The sequence below is a fragment of the Ylistrum balloti genome, unplaced genomic scaffold (genome assembly GCF_031769215.1).
Source record: "Ylistrum balloti isolate Yb309-2 unplaced genomic scaffold, AGI_CSIRO_Ybal_v1 Utg369758, whole genome shotgun sequence".
In the NCBI taxonomy this organism is placed as follows: Eukaryota; Metazoa; Mollusca; class Bivalvia; order Pectinida; family Pectinidae; genus Ylistrum; species Ylistrum balloti.
The window spans coordinates 2,188,682-2,208,923 of NW_026781958.1; the positions used below are offsets into that span (position 1 = coordinate 2,188,682).

General features: G+C 32.8%; 2 protein-coding genes across 3 annotated transcripts in view; one reads left to right on the forward strand and one right to left on the reverse strand.

The window, feature by feature from the left end:
* Positions 1 to 1,257: 1,257 nt before the first annotated feature.
* Positions 1,258 to 20,242, reverse strand: part of LOC132543584 (uncharacterized) — a 33,592-nt gene continuing 14,607 nt past the window's right edge. The window contains exons 4-9 of the mRNA XM_060207097.1: positions 18,079 to 18,222; positions 17,528 to 17,773; positions 7,875 to 7,934; positions 3,384 to 3,527; positions 2,380 to 2,622; positions 1,258 to 1,605 (exon numbers count right to left, since the gene is read on the reverse strand). Coding sequence (XP_060063080.1) covers positions 1,577 to 1,605; positions 2,380 to 2,622; positions 3,384 to 3,527; positions 7,875 to 7,934; positions 17,528 to 17,773; positions 18,079 to 18,222 — 866 coding nt within the window. The 3' untranslated portion in view covers positions 1,258 to 1,576. The remainder of the gene's footprint in view (positions 1,606 to 2,379; positions 2,623 to 3,383; positions 3,528 to 7,874; positions 7,935 to 17,527; positions 17,774 to 18,078; positions 18,223 to 20,242) is intronic.
* Positions 7,652 to 16,701, forward strand: LOC132543496 (calmodulin-A-like). Of its 2 annotated transcripts, none has more exons than XM_060207003.1 (6): positions 7,652 to 8,000; positions 10,820 to 11,201; positions 11,899 to 11,956; positions 12,475 to 12,618; positions 12,925 to 13,167; positions 13,876 to 16,701. In XM_060207003.1, exons 2-6 carry the CDS (start codon positions 11,199 to 11,201, stop codon positions 13,902 to 13,904), a joined length of 477 nt encoding a protein of 158 aa, XP_060062986.1. In that variant the 5' UTR covers positions 7,652 to 8,000; positions 10,820 to 11,198; the 3' UTR covers positions 13,905 to 16,701. The 2 variants fall into 2 exon arrangements, with proteins under 2 accessions (XP_060062986.1, XP_060062987.1); XM_060207004.1 differs by lacking the exon at positions 7,652 to 8,000 and adding an exon at positions 10,193 to 10,218.

Consider the following 20,242-nt stretch of genomic DNA (forward strand, 5'->3'; position numbering starts at 1 on the left):
AGAGTTTAATTACGGGTTAGAAATAGGATAAGTCTCACAGGATAATCTGCCACCGAGAACGACCATTAATACACATTATACACGGATACACTTATCAACAATAAGAAAGTAGAAGGTACTTTAGTAGAAAAGCCCCAAGGATAATCCTGTACGTCAGTTTGGATTTGAAAAGCTTTTAATGTGTTTTCATATCTATATCAGTATATATTTGAAATTGTTTTTTCATGACCGATATGATTAAAAAAAACGTAAAATACATTTCTGTACCGTTTTATGTATGCGTGTTTGTGTTTATTCAACTGATTATCGGGAATCTCTGAAAGTATGTCATGCAGAGCTGAAAATATTTATCACTATTTCCAGTCGTCCTTGAGCAGACATGCGTCATAGAGTTTAACAGCAGAACAACAATACACACTAAATCGAGTTTTTAATCTACTAAAGGGAGGTAACTCGTGATTAAAAGTGCGTACAACTTGCTGCCCCAGTGAGTGATCAATGGTTTTCTAAACGGTGTTCTGTTCGCAAGGAATACAAACTTGAAAGTACTGAATATCTCCATATTATATCATCATCTCGGTATATTCGTTTACAGGGTAATTTCTAGTTTGAATCAGTAATGTCTGAGAGATCAACATTTTCAGTCTTCCTTCGTCTAAATAAATTCCATATTTCAAAGGCCTAGGTATATATGAGATGGTCTTATAGCTTTAACTACTCTAAAATGTTACTTTATTGTTTATGTGCACGTGAAAATGAAAGAAAATAAACAAGAAAGTCAATAATACAAAATAGATTACAACAAATTAAAAGTACAAGGCCGTGTATATCAATTCAACATTTATCGCAAGGGTATGTGCATGTTAAACGTATATTGTAGTTAATGTTCTAGAATTGCTGGGTAACTTTATCTAGGTTAGTTCGAAGTAGACTGACGCCAGTTTACTTGTATATCTAAATAAACATTGTATATCTAAACAAACATTGTATATATATACATGTAGGATATTCATAATTTGGGACAAATTATATTTACTGAGAGAAAATGCCACACACAAAATATTTCTTGATCCTTGATTAGAATACAGAGAAGGGTTATGGGATGATAGCATGCATACTCATATCCACACCGCCTTTCAAAATAAGCGGTGTATATATTGTGTGTATTGAGAGCTGCAGATATGTATATTTAAAGTACAACACATCAAAATTTGATTTTTGTATATATGTATCTTTAATGAATATCTATATCGTTAAAGTTAAGTTATACGGCTCTAATCCATGATGTATAAAACAAATGCCATTGTTATCCGCCGTGCTCCATCCTAAACACACCGTAATCCTTTACCCTTCCTGATCATGTAACATTTCCGCAGTAGTCTTTGCCATCACTGGCACGAATACGTGCATAGAAGTCAAACGCTTTCAGTGCAAACACTAGCAAAAGGTTTTGTAAGGAAATTTAGTCCAAAATTTAGAGTACACGTGATTTCTTAATGTATCTATAAATATTTCACTATATTGTATATCCTAGGCACATTTCCAAACCACAGTGTATATCAGTGTATTCACACCATCACGGCGCTGTCATCAGCCTCACGAATTCTGTTAAAAATAAAAAAACAGATACACTGAGAACTCAATTTTCGATTGAAGTACGGAAGTTAAAAGTGTAGCACTCTATCTTTAATTGGTACAAAGAGTTCATATACTTTGTTCAATTATGTAAACGACCTCGTTATGAAAATAACAGAGCCGTTTAACTAGCCATTAAATGTAAGTAGGATGCTATTAAACAATTAATTGTATTGATACTACAATTAATTAAACAATTAATTGAGTAGGATTTCTTTTATAAAGTGTACCATTGTAGCAATAAAACAGATCTGTATATTTTTATTAATTGATAATTTGCAAGTACAATTATTAATTTCATCTTTTCACTTTTTTATTTGACCTATTGTTGAATCCATACTTGTGTGCCTATCCTACACAGGTACTTTGTGATAACCTTACAAAATATTAACGAATTTCCTAAATAACATTTTGGAAGAAACGGTTATGATGTCTATATTTTGTTTCTTCCTCGACTTTCTTTGTCTATAAATTGTAGATTATACAAAATAGATTTATTAACCTTATTGATTTAATTGCCTAAACTAGAGTATGCAAATGCTTATTCTTTTCTTAATTGCCTTTTAGATATTTACACAGTGTCCTTACCTAGCATCACCGACAAGCCCTTGAAGGACGAAACAGCTGTACGATCTGTTCAACCATTGTTGGGAAGATATTGTGTCTATTGTTAAATTTGTTTTGAAAAACGCTAATATCATGTACAATTCTTTAAGCGAATACAGTACACCATGTAAAACTTACCGACGTAATTTATGTGACCATCCATATCTGCGTGTGAGTATTTTATCATTTCGTCCGTCTCTTCGTCCGTCAGTTTTTCACCCAACGTTGTCATAATGTCTTTTAATTCAGTCGCCGTGATATAACCTCTGGCATTCGTATCGAACACTTTGAATGCGTCCTTTATTTCCTGTTCAGTGTCCGTATCGTTCATTTTCTTTGCCATCAGTTGTAAGAACTCCGGGAACTCGATTGAGCCACTTTCTGTCAAGAAGAAATTTATTTTATTCACAACTTCTACATAAGTAATTTTATTATATATAGGTATACTTATTGTTTCATAAACCAGGTTGGTTAGATTTAATTTTTCATTTTCCATTACACACAGATATTGTTTGTACAAAAGTAGTATAGATGTGTAGATTGTTTTGAAAAAATATGATATGGATGCAAATTATGATTATTAATTTTTTTTCATGATAAAAATTAAAAAAACATACGTATGATTATATCTATCAACAATTTTTTTAGATCTGGAAGCTGATTTTCACGCTAGAAATAAAAGATGTTATTTTGTAATCCTATCAACTGTTACATTTTAAACTTTGATTATAAAGAAGTAAACATTAAATAGCAAATGTATCTTATTTCTAAATAAGACGCCCTCCAAAATACCTTTCTTCTTTTTTTTTTCTTACAATATCTCATTTTGTTCGATTATGTTATATTATTCATTCGGATGTTCAAGATACCGTTCTTCTCTTTATGACAGACAAAACTTACAACATTGCATATATATATATATATATATATATATCATTGAGCGCAGTAAAATTGTATACTACTGCCAAATCAGAAGTCAAATTATTCTAGCAAAAAACTATTATAGAAATGAAATAGATTTGATAAAACTCAAACACCAGTCATTATTAATTACAATTTTTTTTAAATTTTTTTTTTTCAAAAGAAAAGAAGACTTATCCACATGAAGAAAGATTTTAATTTATTAAAAAAGTACAACATACGGTCATTATCTACTTCGTTGATCATGTCTCTGACTTCCTGCTCTGTTGGTTCCTGGCCAAGAGACTTCATGACCGTGCCCAGTTCATCAACGTCCACCGTTCCATCCCCGTCACGGTCAAACAGCTTGAAAGCCTCTTTAAACTCTGTAAGTACAAAGGCAGAAAAGCGATAATGATTTTAACTAAATTCCATCGTCGGTAACCTGGGTTCTTGATGCTCCACACAAACAGCATCAGTATGATGAGTAAATCTATGAAGTCATATACTTTTAATAATAGTATGTAAGAAATGTGATTAATATATATATAAGGCATCCCTTTCTTATCAGAAAAAAAATCAAAACGGTGTATCATATTAAAAGAAAGCATCTAAAATTTTTCGCAAGATTTACAACAATTGTCAGTTATTTTCACTAAATGAAGAACGTTAAATATCAATATTGGTGTCAAAGTCAATATTTCCAATGCGTCAAATGAAGTACAAAAAAGTTGACATTTTAGCTCAATCAATATTGTTACAGATTAGTTTGAAGAGAGATGGATACTTATTTTGAATATTCTCTGAAGATGATGGGATCATAGAGTGCTGGCGAGCCTAAGCCCCAGACTGAGACGAGCGTGAAAAGATGAACTAATTCTTAACCCTGTACCAGCTATCACCGAGTTTATTCACTGCATGGAGTGCGGAGCGTAGTTTAGATATAAAAATCCATAATATAAGCACGTACTCAAAAGATTGAAGATAAGATGGTCATAGGAATCGTTCAGATATTTTTGTTTTTATGTTTCCTAGTGTAGACTTAAACAATGCCACACATATTTTTTATGTGACAGAGTAGCGTGAATTTCTAAAGGTTTAAGAGATATTTCGGTTTTCCGGTGTCCGGATGGTGTCAGTTTCCGGACTTCTTAGTGGCAGATTACATAAAGATGAAAAAAGTCGAGACGAAGAAAATAACTAACACCGCAAGCTGTAAAATTTACAATGAAATTTATAGTATTAACATTGAAATCTGTAATCTGAACTCTGAAAACAGTAATCTGAACAATGAAATCTGTAACATCAATACCAAACATATGTAACCATAACACTTAAATATGTAATCTGAACACAAAAAAATTATAAACTTGACACTGAAATATGTACAGTAACAATAGTACCACAAGTATGTAACCATAACACTGAAATATGTACAGTAACAATAGTACCACAAGTATGTAACCATAACACTGAAATATGTACAGTAACAATAGTACCACAAGTATGTAACCATAACACTGAAATATGTACAGTAACAATAGTACCACAAGTATGTAACCATAACACTGAAATATGTACAGTAACAATAGTACCACAAGTATGTAACCATAACACTGAAATATGTACAGTAACAATAGTACCACAAGTATGTAACCATAACACTGAAATATGTACAGTAACAATAGTACCACAAGTATGTAACCATAACACTGAAATATGTACAGTAACAATAGTACCACAAGTATGTAACCATAACACTTAAATATGTACAGTAACAATAGTACCACAAGTATGTAACCATAACACTTAAATATGTACAGTAACAATAGTACCACAAGTATGTAACCATAACACTTAAATATGTACAGTAACAATAGTACCACAAGTATGTAACCATAACACTGAAATATGTACAGTAACAATAGTACCACAAGTATGTAACCATAACACTTAAATATGTACAGTAACAATAGTACCACAAGTATGTAACCAGTAACACTACCACAAGTATGTAACCATACAGTAACAATAGTACCACAAGTATGTAACCATAACACTGAAATATGTACAGTAACAATAGTACCACAAGTATGTAACCATAACACTGAAATATGTACAGTAACAATAGTACCACAAGTATGTAACCATAACACTGAAATATGTACAGTAACAATAGTACCACAAGTATGTAACCATAACACTGAAATATGTACAGTAACAATAGTACCAAACATATGTAACCATAACACTGAAATATGTAATCTGAACACAAAAATATTGTAAACTCGACGCTGAAATATGTACAGTAACACTGAAATATGTAAACTTAACACAAACGATCTGTAACCCTAACAATGAAAACTAATCTGAACACAAGAGATTGTAAACTTAACACTGTAATCTGTGGTTTGAACATTGAAATCCATAACATTAACACTGTAATCTGTGGTTTGAACATTGAAATCCGTAACATTAACACTGAAATCTGTAATGATAATATCGAAATCTGTAAATTTAACACTGAAATCTGCAGTCTTAGCAGAAAACAAATGCACATTTCACACTGAAATCTATAATTTAACACAAAAAGCTGTAAACTTTACACTGAAATATGTAAATTTAACAATGAAATCTGTAATCTTAACACTGAAACCTGAAAACCTAACACTGAAATCAGTAAACTTAACACTGCATTCTGTAAAATAAACACTGAAATACGTACACCTAATACTTACATCTATAAACTTAAAACTGAAAACTGTAAATGACAGGCTGCAATAAATCTGCCTAAATTTTCTTACTATATATATCATATACATTCTGAAACTATTCAAAAAGTATGAAATATGTCGACTTCATAGGGAAGATGGGATATGGATGAAAAAACAACATCGATGAATTCGAAATTAGAGCAAACAAAACATAGATAGATTTAATTTACATAGATTTAAATCGCTGTTCAAAAGTAAAAACATTTTTCATTATTTACTTGTATATATGTCGTTTAAATGACTTCATGAGATTACTTGCCGGTAGATCATGTATTTGGCCTTGGGATCGATTAGGGGACGTTATATGTGTCTTTTATATACCGTTAGTAAACATTGTACAACCTAAGTTACTTTTGAACTCTTGTTTAGAACAACCAAGCGATATTGTCTGTAAAAAAATCTCTAGGTTTAATTAAGTAAGTTCTAATGAATCAAACTTTAATTTAATTACTTTAACCTTACCACAGAAGTTGCTAATATATGTCAATAGTTAGCAGTAGTGCATTGGTCACCACTCATTAACTATCTATTGTTTAAAGTTTACCGTATACATGGGTATGACCGAAATAAATAGATTGTATGACAAAGGTACTTGACGATGAACAAGATTTCTCAGGTCTAAATTATGTCGGTAGGAAGAAATGAAATAACGCACTATAACTTTTATGTGCTGTGATAAATTTTGCATGAACATTATTTGACTACCAGAGATTTCACAGAACATACGCATGTGAACAACACTTGCTCTTTCAAATTTAATACTACGTACAGTGTACATAAAGTCTGGATTAGGAAAACAATGAAGATGATCTATTTATGTTCCTCGATATATTGTATTGTCTGCGTACCAATGGAATGAAATTAAGTTATCATAATTTCAGTGGTACATGTATACTGTGGATAGATACAGAAATGAACTCACTATATCTATAAATATAAACAGGTTGTATATAAAGAGATAAGATCTGTTGCCTGTATATCTTTAGAAACAGAAAGCTAAAAATGTAATCAGATCCAATCTATTATGCTGATTTGATATAATTATATTATTAGGGAATGATATTGTACAAATTAATAGTTATAAGTATGGTCAACATCAGTTTTTAGAGTGATAGTGAGGAAGGACGTCCCGAATACCTGTAAACATTTCTTTCATCAATAATATGAATACCTAATTGCAATTTGATATCCTTCAAAATTCAAAGCAGTACATATATGTGATATCAACACGAGAAATCATTTAAAATTTCCATATAATTTGATAATTAGATGGAATTCTGATTGGAATGTCTAATTAGGTCTGGTAATTAAATCCTCATTATTAAATTAACATATTTAGCAAATAAAAATCTAGTACAAATCAAAGTATGTACCATTGATTTCGCCACAACCTTTCAAATCTTGTTAAAACCTCATTTGGTATAGTGAAAATCTACAATGTGTGCTTTCAGTGACTGTCAGGATGCGTTACGTAATTTGATGGGAGATTAAGATAATGACGCTAGTGTGTATATAATACACAACAGGAGATGGCAATACACTATGCAGCAAGAAAAAAAAATAGATAGGGAGTGGTTTTAAGTGATACAGTGAAAAGGGGTCGCCATGTGTAATCATTTTCTTATGTTGTTTGTTTAAGTTGTATGAAGTGCCCTCACCAAGCCTTGTCCGGCCTCGTCTACCGGAATATAGTCGACTCGTAACATCCATCGTAATATCTATGCGTTTCCCACACACTACTTCACTTTATAATTGCAGGGATATATATGTACTTCACGGTAGCATACAAATAGCTGAAATGTTCTTTTAAAAATAGTGTTTTGGAGCTGCAAGCTGTATCACCTATATAGCTTACAAACTGCATAGGAAACTATGGCGTCTGGCTCTGTTACGTCATATACAAGAGTGAGTATAGTGGGAGACGAATTTAGGATGTAATTCACAACGACTTAAACTTACCATCTATTTGTTCCTGTGAGAGGTGCTCCATCTGTAATATAACCAATCGAGAGATATCAACTTAGACCAAGTCAGGTTCACCATCTTTATCTTCAAATACGTCACACTAACTTTGAAGTAAACCAAGTAAGTTTTTCAAAATTTTCTGCTTGAATACATACTGGTGTATTTTTTCAAGGGCGTCTTAAAATGTTCTGTGCATCGTGTTTTCTTAAGTAAATCTCATGCACATATACTACCATGTTTCACACTTTGTATCTTGTAGTGAATACCATTTAACAAAAACGGAGAGGGATACATTTCAAACACATGTAAATACAATAAATAAACAGATAGATTGCTTTCATATTGATCCATATCTTAAAATCTTTACGATAGAAAATGACATAAATATATACGTTTCACAGAAATATGCACATACCGTTACATAACAAAGCACTAAATCTATATCATAAGGATGATGATTACTTGAACATATGCCAATCCTTCAATTTACATTCGTACCAAATAGCTGTATTTATCTTTACCTATGTGTTGATGACTACTCCATAGCTTCCACCACGCTGAGTTAGAAGTTGCAGTTCGAGGTCAAATTTAAAAGTTATAATCCAAGCACGTGATTCGTATCCTTGGCTTTACAATATATTTCTACATAAGCATGAGAGTCGAATATACATTACAGATATAGATAAAAGAAATCAAGTCTCAGTTTAAAATTAAATATCTACAACAATCTAAAACAAGAAAATGAAAGCAGCACGTACTGTTAAAAGGTTTGTGTTTGCTACTAATATTAGTTTGATTTGCCGAACACATGACTGACAGCTGTTCACCTGTAATCAGGTGCTGTTCAGCATCAGGGATGCCTGCTATTATCATTAACACATATTTATACCACACTACAACTGTCAGAAAAGTAGGGAAAAAAACTCACCGTGCGCTAGGGAGAATTTGACATTACAGTTGTCCCTCCGTCTTACGAAGTCACAAAGTAATTATTCTGATAATTATTCTCTGGCAATGTCTTATATTTTATATCAGAATATGAAATCTTTTTTGGCCCATTTACAAAATATAGTCCTTTTCTCGAGAGGTCAAAGTCTCCTTAGTGTATTGAAGACGGTCGATAATTAAACACAGTGCTCTGAACTGGAACCGATCTCTTTTAATTGGTTAAACAGTTGTTGTCGATGATAGCGCCGACAGAACAGAACGTAGAACAATAACACCAGTTAAGTCAGTAATCAATATCTATAGTCTTTCTTGAGCTTTTTAAAATCCTGTTTGATATATAGGTAACGAATCATACCTCTTATAACACATTGAGCGAATGTTCACCGCCCAAAAACCACAAACTGACACATGTAGCGTTCTGTTTACAAAAATAGATGTTGATGTCTTGAGGTTGCCTGGGTAGGTGGGGGATCGGTTGATATCAAATGCAGGTCTCTTTATCTGTAGATTTTAGCGTCTTCTTTCTCGTGGTTCTGATGGTGATGGTGATGGTGGTAGTGTTAGTGGTGGTGGAAAACACTTGGAAGATTTCGGGCAACCAATCTTACCGAAGCTATCAGCACAAGTATCACACGACATGCATTCTGCAGTGTAGAATCCCCCAATCTCAGAATGATCAGTACATACACTTGATTTGGAAGATTTTGTTGTTTTAAAATAGATCCGACAACAGACTTTCCTCTACCAACGTAAGCCCCTACTACTATACATTTACATTCTTTTCTCCGTCATACTATATTGTAACCTCCTTCTAACAATGTTCAGGAAATACCATTCGTTAGAAATCTTCAGATGCTCTTGAATTTACACCAGCTCATATTTTTGTTTTCTGTGGATACATAATTAATATGGTAATATCATCGTTTATCGACAGGAGGTTGAGGCGTTTTCCCCGAAGCCTCTTAATTATTCCCGAACTTTCTACACTATCAGATATGTATCCGGCTCTCGATTCTTATCCTGCTATCAAAAGCAGTGTTTTGTGTAAACATTTTGTTTTTACTGAAAACCAACGAGATATCTTATGTTCGTGATAAAAAAGCAGATAACCATTTTGAAACATTTTGTATTAGTACACAGGTCGAACAAACAACAATTTTATTCCCATGGGGTGGGTTTAAACGAACAAAATAAGGAATGGCTTTAATCAATACACATGTATTTTCGTGGAAATACCATATCTACCAAAACGGGTTATCTGGTACAAGTATGACAAACTATGGGTTTATTTACACTCTTCACTGTTATATCAAGGGTTATTTATCATTTTATATTTTCATTTTCCTTTAGGTGGGAGAGGATCGTTAAGGGCACAGAAAAAACTTAATTCGTGTGTTTTGTCTAAACTCCAAGCTTTGTTATAAATAATTTGTATGATCTATGTGAAGATAGACAAAGACATTAAAACTTGACATGAGAGAAGACAGAAAGCTAAACCATATACAAACAACAAACTTTACATTCGGTGTCAAGTTTGAGAAGTTTACTCTCTACTAACTGTGATCATAATTGTGATTTTTTACAAATTTATAACGTCATTGTTCATATAGTTCGTACTCGTTATCATCATTGACGTCAGAGAATGGAGTAAATGTCCAGTGTGACGTAATCGTAACTGATGTCACTATGACATATTTTCCTGAATAGTTATGGCTGATAGACAGTGTAACCTACAATGTCCAATATTCTTTATTTCAATTAACAGATAAAAATGTAATGCTTCAGTTCAAATGATTTAATTAACACTACACGATCGGGATTAACTGTCAACGCTTAATAAAGACTCGGTACATACTTACAATATTATCATATTACCTAGTAATTGCGTCATCGATAATATGCTATTGAAATACACATTATTCTACAACATTGAAGAACCTTTAACATAATTCTTTTTTGGTTATTCTAACCCTTGTCTTATGTCGTTGCAGACTTTGGCATCAGAATCGCTGCCAGTTTGATTGACGTACACAAACCCCTCGCCTGTCCATCTACAATGTCTGTGAAAGAATAACAATAGATGTGGATTTAATTACGGCTGACTGGAAACGAGACACGGCCGCACAAAGAATCGGTCACAACTCTATAGGATAATTAAAACAATGATCAGTCCTTATAAAACAATTCACATATTGCTTATTCCGTGGATTAAAACACTACCAAACCATGCATAAAGTCTGATTCCGTTAGATATCAAAACAACTATAGTGTAGTACTGAGCCAACATACTGAAGAATAACACCGCTTAGGACTACCTGTATTATAATCCATTCTGGCCCCATGTAGGCAAATACAGCGACTTCCTTAAAAATGGTAAGTACCTGGTCGCCAATTTTATTATTAGTATCTTTCATCATCAGCTGTATATGTGTTCCCTATATCTGGATACTTAACATCAAGTAAATGTAAAAAATTGTATATATATATAACAATCGACCTGTTTACAGTCTATTGTCTGGCAGACAGAGGCAGATAGATTATATTTGTACCTCTGTGTGCATAACGTTGCTTACACTATCATTTGAAGTGTATCATATACTTTCTGGTCAATATCTACACCATGTTTTATTCCATGTTAACACATGGTGGACTTAAACCATTGAATTACCTATCTTGTGATATTTGTAGTTTGATATATAAACATATATGCTGGCCTGGTACATTTTGTTATCAATATTATTCAGATCTTGAACCTTTTCAGTCTTCCTGATTGAGATGTGAATCGGTCTCCAACATTACGTACCGTATTACCCACGTGGAGGAATTTATCATTGCATTTGGACGGAATAAAATCCCTTCACTTCTCAACGACAATACTTATAACTGCTCAGAATGTCCGTCCTGGCATGCGCAATGCGTTCATATATTTTGGTTTGCATATCAAAACTTTAGTCCGATGAAGGTCCTGAAGAAAAGATTTCAATGTTAAATAAAAATACATGATATCATGATGTTGCGAGCCATGAATGTTTAATACTTTCCGTGTTTTTTTTTATTTTCATAATAAAAGTCACAGACGTCTGAACAAGTAGAAGATGAGATCGACCTAACACCGGATCAGATAGCAGGTGAGCGTGACATGCATATATGTTACATGTCAGCTAGAAAAGAGAACAATAAAAGAAAGGTTTCTTTTATAAGGGTTATAGTATGTGCTGTTTTTAATATCCCGCTATCATGTGACGCTGAGAGTTCGTTTTTGAAGTGTTACCAAACTGTTGCGGAATTGCATCTTATCCATCTAACAGAAATGGATATCAAAATGCAAGTACCGACAAAAGATGTTGCAAACAGTTGTACAAATGCAACAAATAGAGACTTGAGGGGGTATTCAAATAGTTATAAACCACGTGAACACCATCATAATATAGAATATTAAAGCAAGGTTTAGAGTCAAAGATTATACTGTGATCGCAAACATATATAGAGACTATGCATAAATAGTGTAAGGTACATTACTATTAACATAATGTTTTATATAACATGTATAATTAATAGTTAACTTTGGAACAGACATTACATATATTTTTTAACTGCATATTTGTCTTAAGAACGAACGTCTGATGTCTGATCCTCTCTCCTGTAGAATTCCAAGAGGCTTTTAGCCTTTTTGACAAAGATGGCGATGGAACAGTTTCCGCAAAGGAACTTGGAACGGTTATGAAGGCACTGGGCCAGAACCCGTCAGACGCCGAACTACAGGAAATGATCAAGGAAGTGGATACTGATGGTAAACTCAATTATCAATATTTAATGAAGAAAATTTCTAACACGACGGTAAAGAAACATGGCCGAGAGAGAGAGAGAGAGAGAGAGAGAGAGAGAGAGAGAGAGAGAGAGAGAGAGAGAGAGAGAGAGAGAGAGAGAGAGAGAGAGAGAGAGAGAGAGATTATCAGATATGTCAATATCAATAATTTATCATTTTGAATGGTGCGGTAAAACTGAATAAATAAGTTATATTATCTACAGTCGTTTCCTTTCAGTTCATCGTCGACTTCCAGTTCGCTTAATATCGCCTATTGCACTTGTTTAACAGGTAATGGTACGATAGAGTTCGATGAGTTCTTACAAATGATGGTGAAGAAAATGAAGGACTCTGATAGTGAGCAGGAGATAAAAGAGGCGTTCCGAGTGTTCGATAAGGACGGTAATGGCTTCATAAGCGGAGAAGAGCTCCGTCTCGTTATGGCTTGTCTTGGAGAGAAATTGTCTGACGAAGAAGTAGAGGAAATGATTAGTGAGGCTGACCTCGACGGAGATGGTCTGATCAACTATGATGGTAAGAAATGAACAATCATGTTATAGTCCTGTTTTTTTCTTATTTCTTTTCTTATTTTTTCATCAAGTTTTGTCATATCCTGGCCTTTGGATGTATGGATTATGTGTGCGTCTCATAATGAATTAGTATTCATTTATTTGAAACAGTTTTAGTCATAATGAATTACACGTGTTGAAGGAGGTAGACTGTTCATAATGTCTTCTATGGGTTTGGTTATTCGAAATGAAAAAAAAATCTCATACGATCTGTTTCATTTGGTTGAATCGGTGCTTTCTTTCACACAACCCTCAATGAAATACATATGTAATATAACATAAATGTAATTTACAGTGTACATTAAGAGATTATCAACAAAATATCTGATATAACACATATTAAACATAGCGATTTTCATAAGCACACTCATTTTTCATTATTTAAGTTTGTCATGTGGTTACTGAAAAAACCAGCATGTTAATATTAACATATAAGAGTGCTGTAACCACAATTTACACACATTTAAAAACAAGTCAAATACCAGCACTATCCTACTATTCTACGGTCTTAGAAGGACGAAACAGCTGTATGAAGCAGTTTAATTCATTGTTTGGGATATCTTATCTGAATTTGTATTAAAGATGCTATTCAATTGTGTTTACAATTTTCTATAAGTAGTCCAGATATCATGGTGTCCTGAATTCAACTTAGATGCATATTATGATATTTCAGAATTTCTGGCAATGATGTCGAAGAGTTGATACCTTATAAAAACGAGAATAAAGTGTGTATGTACCAGGACTGGAGGATACTGCAGTCATTGTGAAATGTGTGTGCGAATGGAAACCCTTACTCTTCAAATCATGTTTGTGCATCTTTAAAGTGGATCATTACCCTTCGTCGCCTCAACTTTTACTACTATCTCTGACATTCTACGCAAACATATGCCAAATGGATACTAATTCCAGAGTTATCGAGGTAGTTTAAAAACTAAGCACCTTACTTAAATACTCTTTACATATTTTATCTACGTTTCTAAAAGTATGTGCAAGCTTTAATGTCTTTTGTGACGCATGTCAGAATTTATTTTTGACAAAATGGCGCCACATGACATTATCAATAAGGATGATGTGGATCCATGTATATGAGAGTAATTGAATAAGATGCGGTTGCTCCACTTTTTAGCGATGTACGCTGCAAAGTAACTTGATCATACATCTGTATGGAATGTTCGACCTGCGCCAAGCACTTTCTAAATTTTCTATACACGTGTTCAGTGAAGGAATCATTATGATTTCATTTCTTCGACACGTGGTAGGGTTGGCATGCCAAAATCCATTACATAAATTCTAATCGGTTTAAACGCCAATAGATTGATATTTCACATGATGTTACTGTAGAAAAACACAAATTCAATTTAGATAACAATTATTTTTATTTAAAGTTACATGTAGGAAAGTGTATATAGTATCCAATGTATTGTGCGTAGAAGCTGCAATGAAGAAAATCAATATTGCATAGATAAGTAAAGAAAGTGACGTAATAAATATATTCCAACGCCACTGTTGCCAATATAACAGACGTAATGACGTCACGTATTATGACCATGAAATGATGACAATACATTTTGTACTATTCATAAATCTTATTAGACGAAATATCATGCTTACATTGAAATTAAGAAATTGCAAATTTTTTCAATTTAATTTGATCAATGCATCATCAAACAAACCGAAAAGTAAAAGCTTGATACTGCTTTTTTCATGAATATACTACCAAGCATCATTGAGTTATTTAGGTACAAAATGAAACATGAAAACATGGATATTCGTTCAAAAATCGATAGTCTTCTAAACATTTCACTCACGTATGTGTGCAAATTTCAATATCAAGATTCAGATCAAATTCAATAGGCTGGTGGAAGGTAATAAAATCAAATATAGATTACAATGAACACAACGTACAAAAGAAAGATGATAACCATATTGCCTGTCTGAAGAAATATTGGCATCTACTAAATCTTTCATTCCAATATCCTCAAGCTTGAATGCAGTTTATTATACAATGGTTAACGTGTATTCCAAGTGTCTGATGTATTTGATAAATCTTCAATATCATAATCTTTTATTACTTTTCTAATCGCTTATTATTATATTTTGCAATGTGCTACGCTAGCAAATAATCTATTTTCTCATTAAATCACCAGCGTCTTTATAAAATAAGTCCATTTCCTGTAGAAATAGTGAATGCACAAGAACACCTGTCTGTAAATAGAATTGTAGATATTGAGAAAGTGATTTGTTAATATGGTCCATGTAAGGATAACAAAAATAAAAATACACACAATCAATGCACATTTTGTAAATTTAAAGAAAACTGAGAATTGCTAGTTCATCACAGTAATTCAAAGATAAAGCCAAATGTCAGCTGCATCTGTTTCACAAAATCATGACAGGTAATACGCAGGTCACTTGAAATATTTGACACTTAATTAACTTTGGTTAAAAATAGATGAAGAACGAAATTTAAACAAATGATAAGAATTCATGTATTGCATTTTATTGGTTCGATGATTTCAGGTGTGGTATTGTATAAATATGAATAGGCATGTACTTAGAATGCGGGAATCTATATGCCCAGTTGATGTGCAGGGTTTTCTCCCTTACATGGTAGTGTTGGATGTCATAGTAAGTTATCTATGATAACATTCATATTTGTACAATACACTAATGTAATATAATGAACAACATTAATGTTTTGGTTAAGAGGGAAGTTATGAAAATTTTATTTCTACCAGCCATGTTGTGTGAAAAAAATCATCAATATCCGGATGGAGCTCACGCAGAAAATATCTTTATCTGAAGTTGGGATTTGTAGAAAACATATCGACACAACACTTTGAATGCCTTTGATATTTATCTAACACGTGCACTGGAATATACCTTATATGTTAAATGAATAAAAGAATACACACGAAGTAAATGATAGTTTCAATTTAACTTGAATAATTATCTACCATTGAATGAGCGTAACGAAAATCGAAATAAAAAACTCAAAAAAAAAACAAAAAAAAAACGTAGATTGATCTGTGATTAAAAAAGGGGAATCTCATATCATATTTCAATTAAGGATGCATGCTACATAATACATGCAATTTTTGTTACCTTATATATATGAACTACAGTTCTTACAACCTTCGATTTAATGTCTGATTTTTTATCTTTTGAGGATGTTCTAATTTTATCACTTTAAGAAGTCGTTTCGTTAATGATTTACCGGATTAAACGTATTAGTTTATTAAAAAATAGGGTACATGCATATGCATCACACCATTATGTAAAGTGTTTAACCTGAATAACACAATGATAGGCACAAATGAGTGACAGTTGTTATATATGTATAGATATTTATTAATTTAACTTATTTCTTCAACTTGTATATATATATATGTTTGTTTGTTTGTTTGTTTGTGAAATTGAATTCCGCATATGATGGAAGTATGACTGTTGATGTGCTTTGAAGGTCGTCGTTGTATTGTATGATAATATTTATATATAAAGAGAGAAATACATACAAATCTGAATAAAAAATTGAAGAAAAGAAAATCAATTGTTGGAGAATGTTTTTGCTATGAAATGATATAAAAACTTTGTTTTTATACCAGATTTTGATAAATCATACATGCGAAATTCGGAGTAGGTTAAAACTGTAGAACATCGATACATATCTCTGTGCATTGTCCGTTATAGGATGATATAGAGGAGCACGTCGTTGTACAAAACTCAGGGTTTTACAGCAAATTACGCTATCTCCAGTCCTTTTTCGTTATCATCATCACGAATTCTGGAACAGATGATAAAGTTGTAATTAAATTGTATATTTCTTTAATCGACATATTAACATGAATTCATCTCAAATATGAAATACAAATAGGATTAAGCGATTTGTTTCCGGTTTTGTTATACACCAATAATTCTTGTGATTTCGCATGATCTCGTTCCACTTAAAGTGATTCCTGATGCCATGTTCTTGAATCAACACAATATTTGTTGTAAATAAATGACACCCTTTGGCTTTTCGTGGTATGTAGTCGCCTAAACAGCCACATCATGTCATGTTTCTTTCCATTATGGGGTTAAATCTATTTTTCTTTATGATGTTAAATATTTCATTCAATAACAACGCATGAATACCGACATATCACAGAAGTCTTCATTCAAACTTAAAAGGAATGAGAAGGAGGCAAAATATTATTAAAGATATAGTTTACTCAGAAACTGATAAACATTCCGCTGGAATACGATGAGGTTTTCCAGGAAGGGAAGGTGAATCATATTTCTATTCAATTGCCATGCCTTACCTATGTTAATATTGATAATCTTACCATCATACTCCAGAAGTCCGTCTCCGTCCTTGTCAGCTACCTCTAACAACTCGTCTACTTCCTCTATAGAAACATCCGCCTCTTCCAGACTGGTCAGAACGTACTTCATCTCATCTACGTGGATGAAACCTTGACCATCCCGGTCAAATACACGCCAGGCCTGCCTGACCTCCTCCGCATCATCAATAGTGTCAATTTTCCTTTTCATCATGTTCACGAACTCGAGGAACTCGATGGTGCCACTACCTACAGTGTTACGATGAACGTTTAACTAGAAATGTATGGATGTTTATTCTGTAAAAACTATAGCGAAAATACCGACAGCAGAAGCTCAATTCTTAATCAAATCAATGATACTAGAGCACATAAACACCAGAAATATTTACAGGGAGGCTCCTAGAAAATAAGTCCAGGTGTTCCAGAAGGGTAAGATTATCTTTATCCCAAAAATTCCATGTAATTGTATAGTAATGACCGTTGAATCTAGCCTTTAGTGCACGATGTTAAACATAAATATTGAATTTAAATAAAAAATTTAAAACAAATCATACCGTCCGCGTCCACTTCATTGATCATTTCCTGTACTTCGGCGTCAGTTGGGTTCTGACCTAATGACCTCATCACTGTTCCTAACTCCTTTAGAGACACAATACCATCACCATTTTTGTCGAATACGTTAAACGCTTCACGTATCTCTACAAAATAACATTTTAAACGCATTACACTTTATAAAAGTGACATCTTTATTAATGTCATCGCGTCCAAAACTCATTGAAGTTATCAAAATATTCGATATCAATAAATCATTATTTGTCTTACGTCTAACTCAGGAATATGCACGGAATCGTGAAGGATGGAACTGTTGATGCTATGTTGTTGTATAAAAATCATACAATCAATCAGAATACATATATGATGATGCAAAATACATATTAACATATCATACTTAAATAATTTCCCAAGGCGAAACCTCTTTAATGTTAAGTCTGATACCCTGGCTGTACTTACATTCCATACATTGGATAATTGCACATCAAGCTTGACGCAACAAGGTCAATTTGTTATATGATATTACTAAGAACTGTTGCTATTGATAGGACGACAGATGGTTTGTGATTTATAAATCAATGATCCAATAAATTACCCTTTATATGTGTCACCAGAGTTAAGTAAGGGGGACGAAACAGCTGTATGATGGAGTGCTTTCAAAAGTTAATGATCACTTATGTGTCTTTTTACTAATCTTAATATACAATGCAAGCTGTTGATCAATATGATTATTCTAATATAAGCTTATAATAAACTCATCACTGTTTTCATTATAGAATATTACAGACGGCACTTATCCTCGTGTCGTAACACTCCAAATTGAAAATGTTTAGTTTATACTCAGATAGCTTCAGAAGTGTTTATTCTACTCGTCATTTATATCTGTACTCGTAACTGTGGAGTACAGGGCTATGGTATTATGGTAAACATGATATATTTCGATACTTTCAATTGAATTTTTCTATAAGATAAATCTGTTTGATTATATACATACAGAATATTAATATAAAAACTGTAATTTTTGTACCGCAAAGCATATACGTCCATTTTTATCACACTTCCATTTTTTATGAATCCAATATTTCGACATTTGATGGTTAACAAAAGTTTAATAAACCTAAATGAAGGCTAAGTTTCTAAAATGTTTCTGCCTTTTTTGTCAGATTTGTGATGGCAGGAATACGCAGACAATACAAGACAGTTAAAACTATTGATCAGTTACCTTATCTGACAACCTCATGAGTGATTTTGCACTATTAGGTATATGGGTATAGTACATGGAGTGTTCTAACCTATTGAATTCGATTATCCAGTCGACATATGCATGACGAGTAATGTAATGCTATAACGATTTAATTGTACCTCTATAATTCAGTACAGGTAATCTAACACCACAATGACACATTACACCTGTTTAACAATGCTTAATTCTTCAGGGTGGCATTTTCCTCCTGAAGGTCGTTACAATCGTTATCACTAAAAATATTATATATGCAATTGGAAAACACAATCCTGTATTTATGTTATATTTGGTTATTAAACATGTAATCATTTTAGCAGATTATCATAACTGCGTTAATTAAAAACCATAACTGCTGAAGATGGCAGCTTCCCATTTGTGTCGACATTGTCATGGAGACATTGAAATATCGAACAAAACAGACTTAATGACCCCGCTTTGAAGCCCTGTGACGTCATTAGTATCTGTGCACATACTTCATTATAAGTGCATTGAGGTTCGTTAACACAACCTACAAGTAGATACATTGCCAAAATAAGAAGACTACAATCAGATTAACGTATACGGCAATAAATACAGCCTGATCATTTATAAGATTTCTAGAATAAATCACAAAATATTTTACCTTAACAAGGCAGGTATAAACGAAATTGTATTTAAGATCCATTTTATTTTTGGCTATCGTACACGGAATTAAACCGATACAATGCGTCCTACCATCGGAACTATCAAATGTCTTCAAATTATTTATAGATATTGACATAACGTCATTTTTTTGTTGTTTTAAATTAATTCAAAATATGTACCTGGACTAATATGCCCATACCAGCATTAGAGAAAGAATGAGGCCCACTGTGTATACTAAACATTTTGAAAATCGATATGAAATTACACAATTGGGGCTAAATTACGCCTCTTCAACTCAA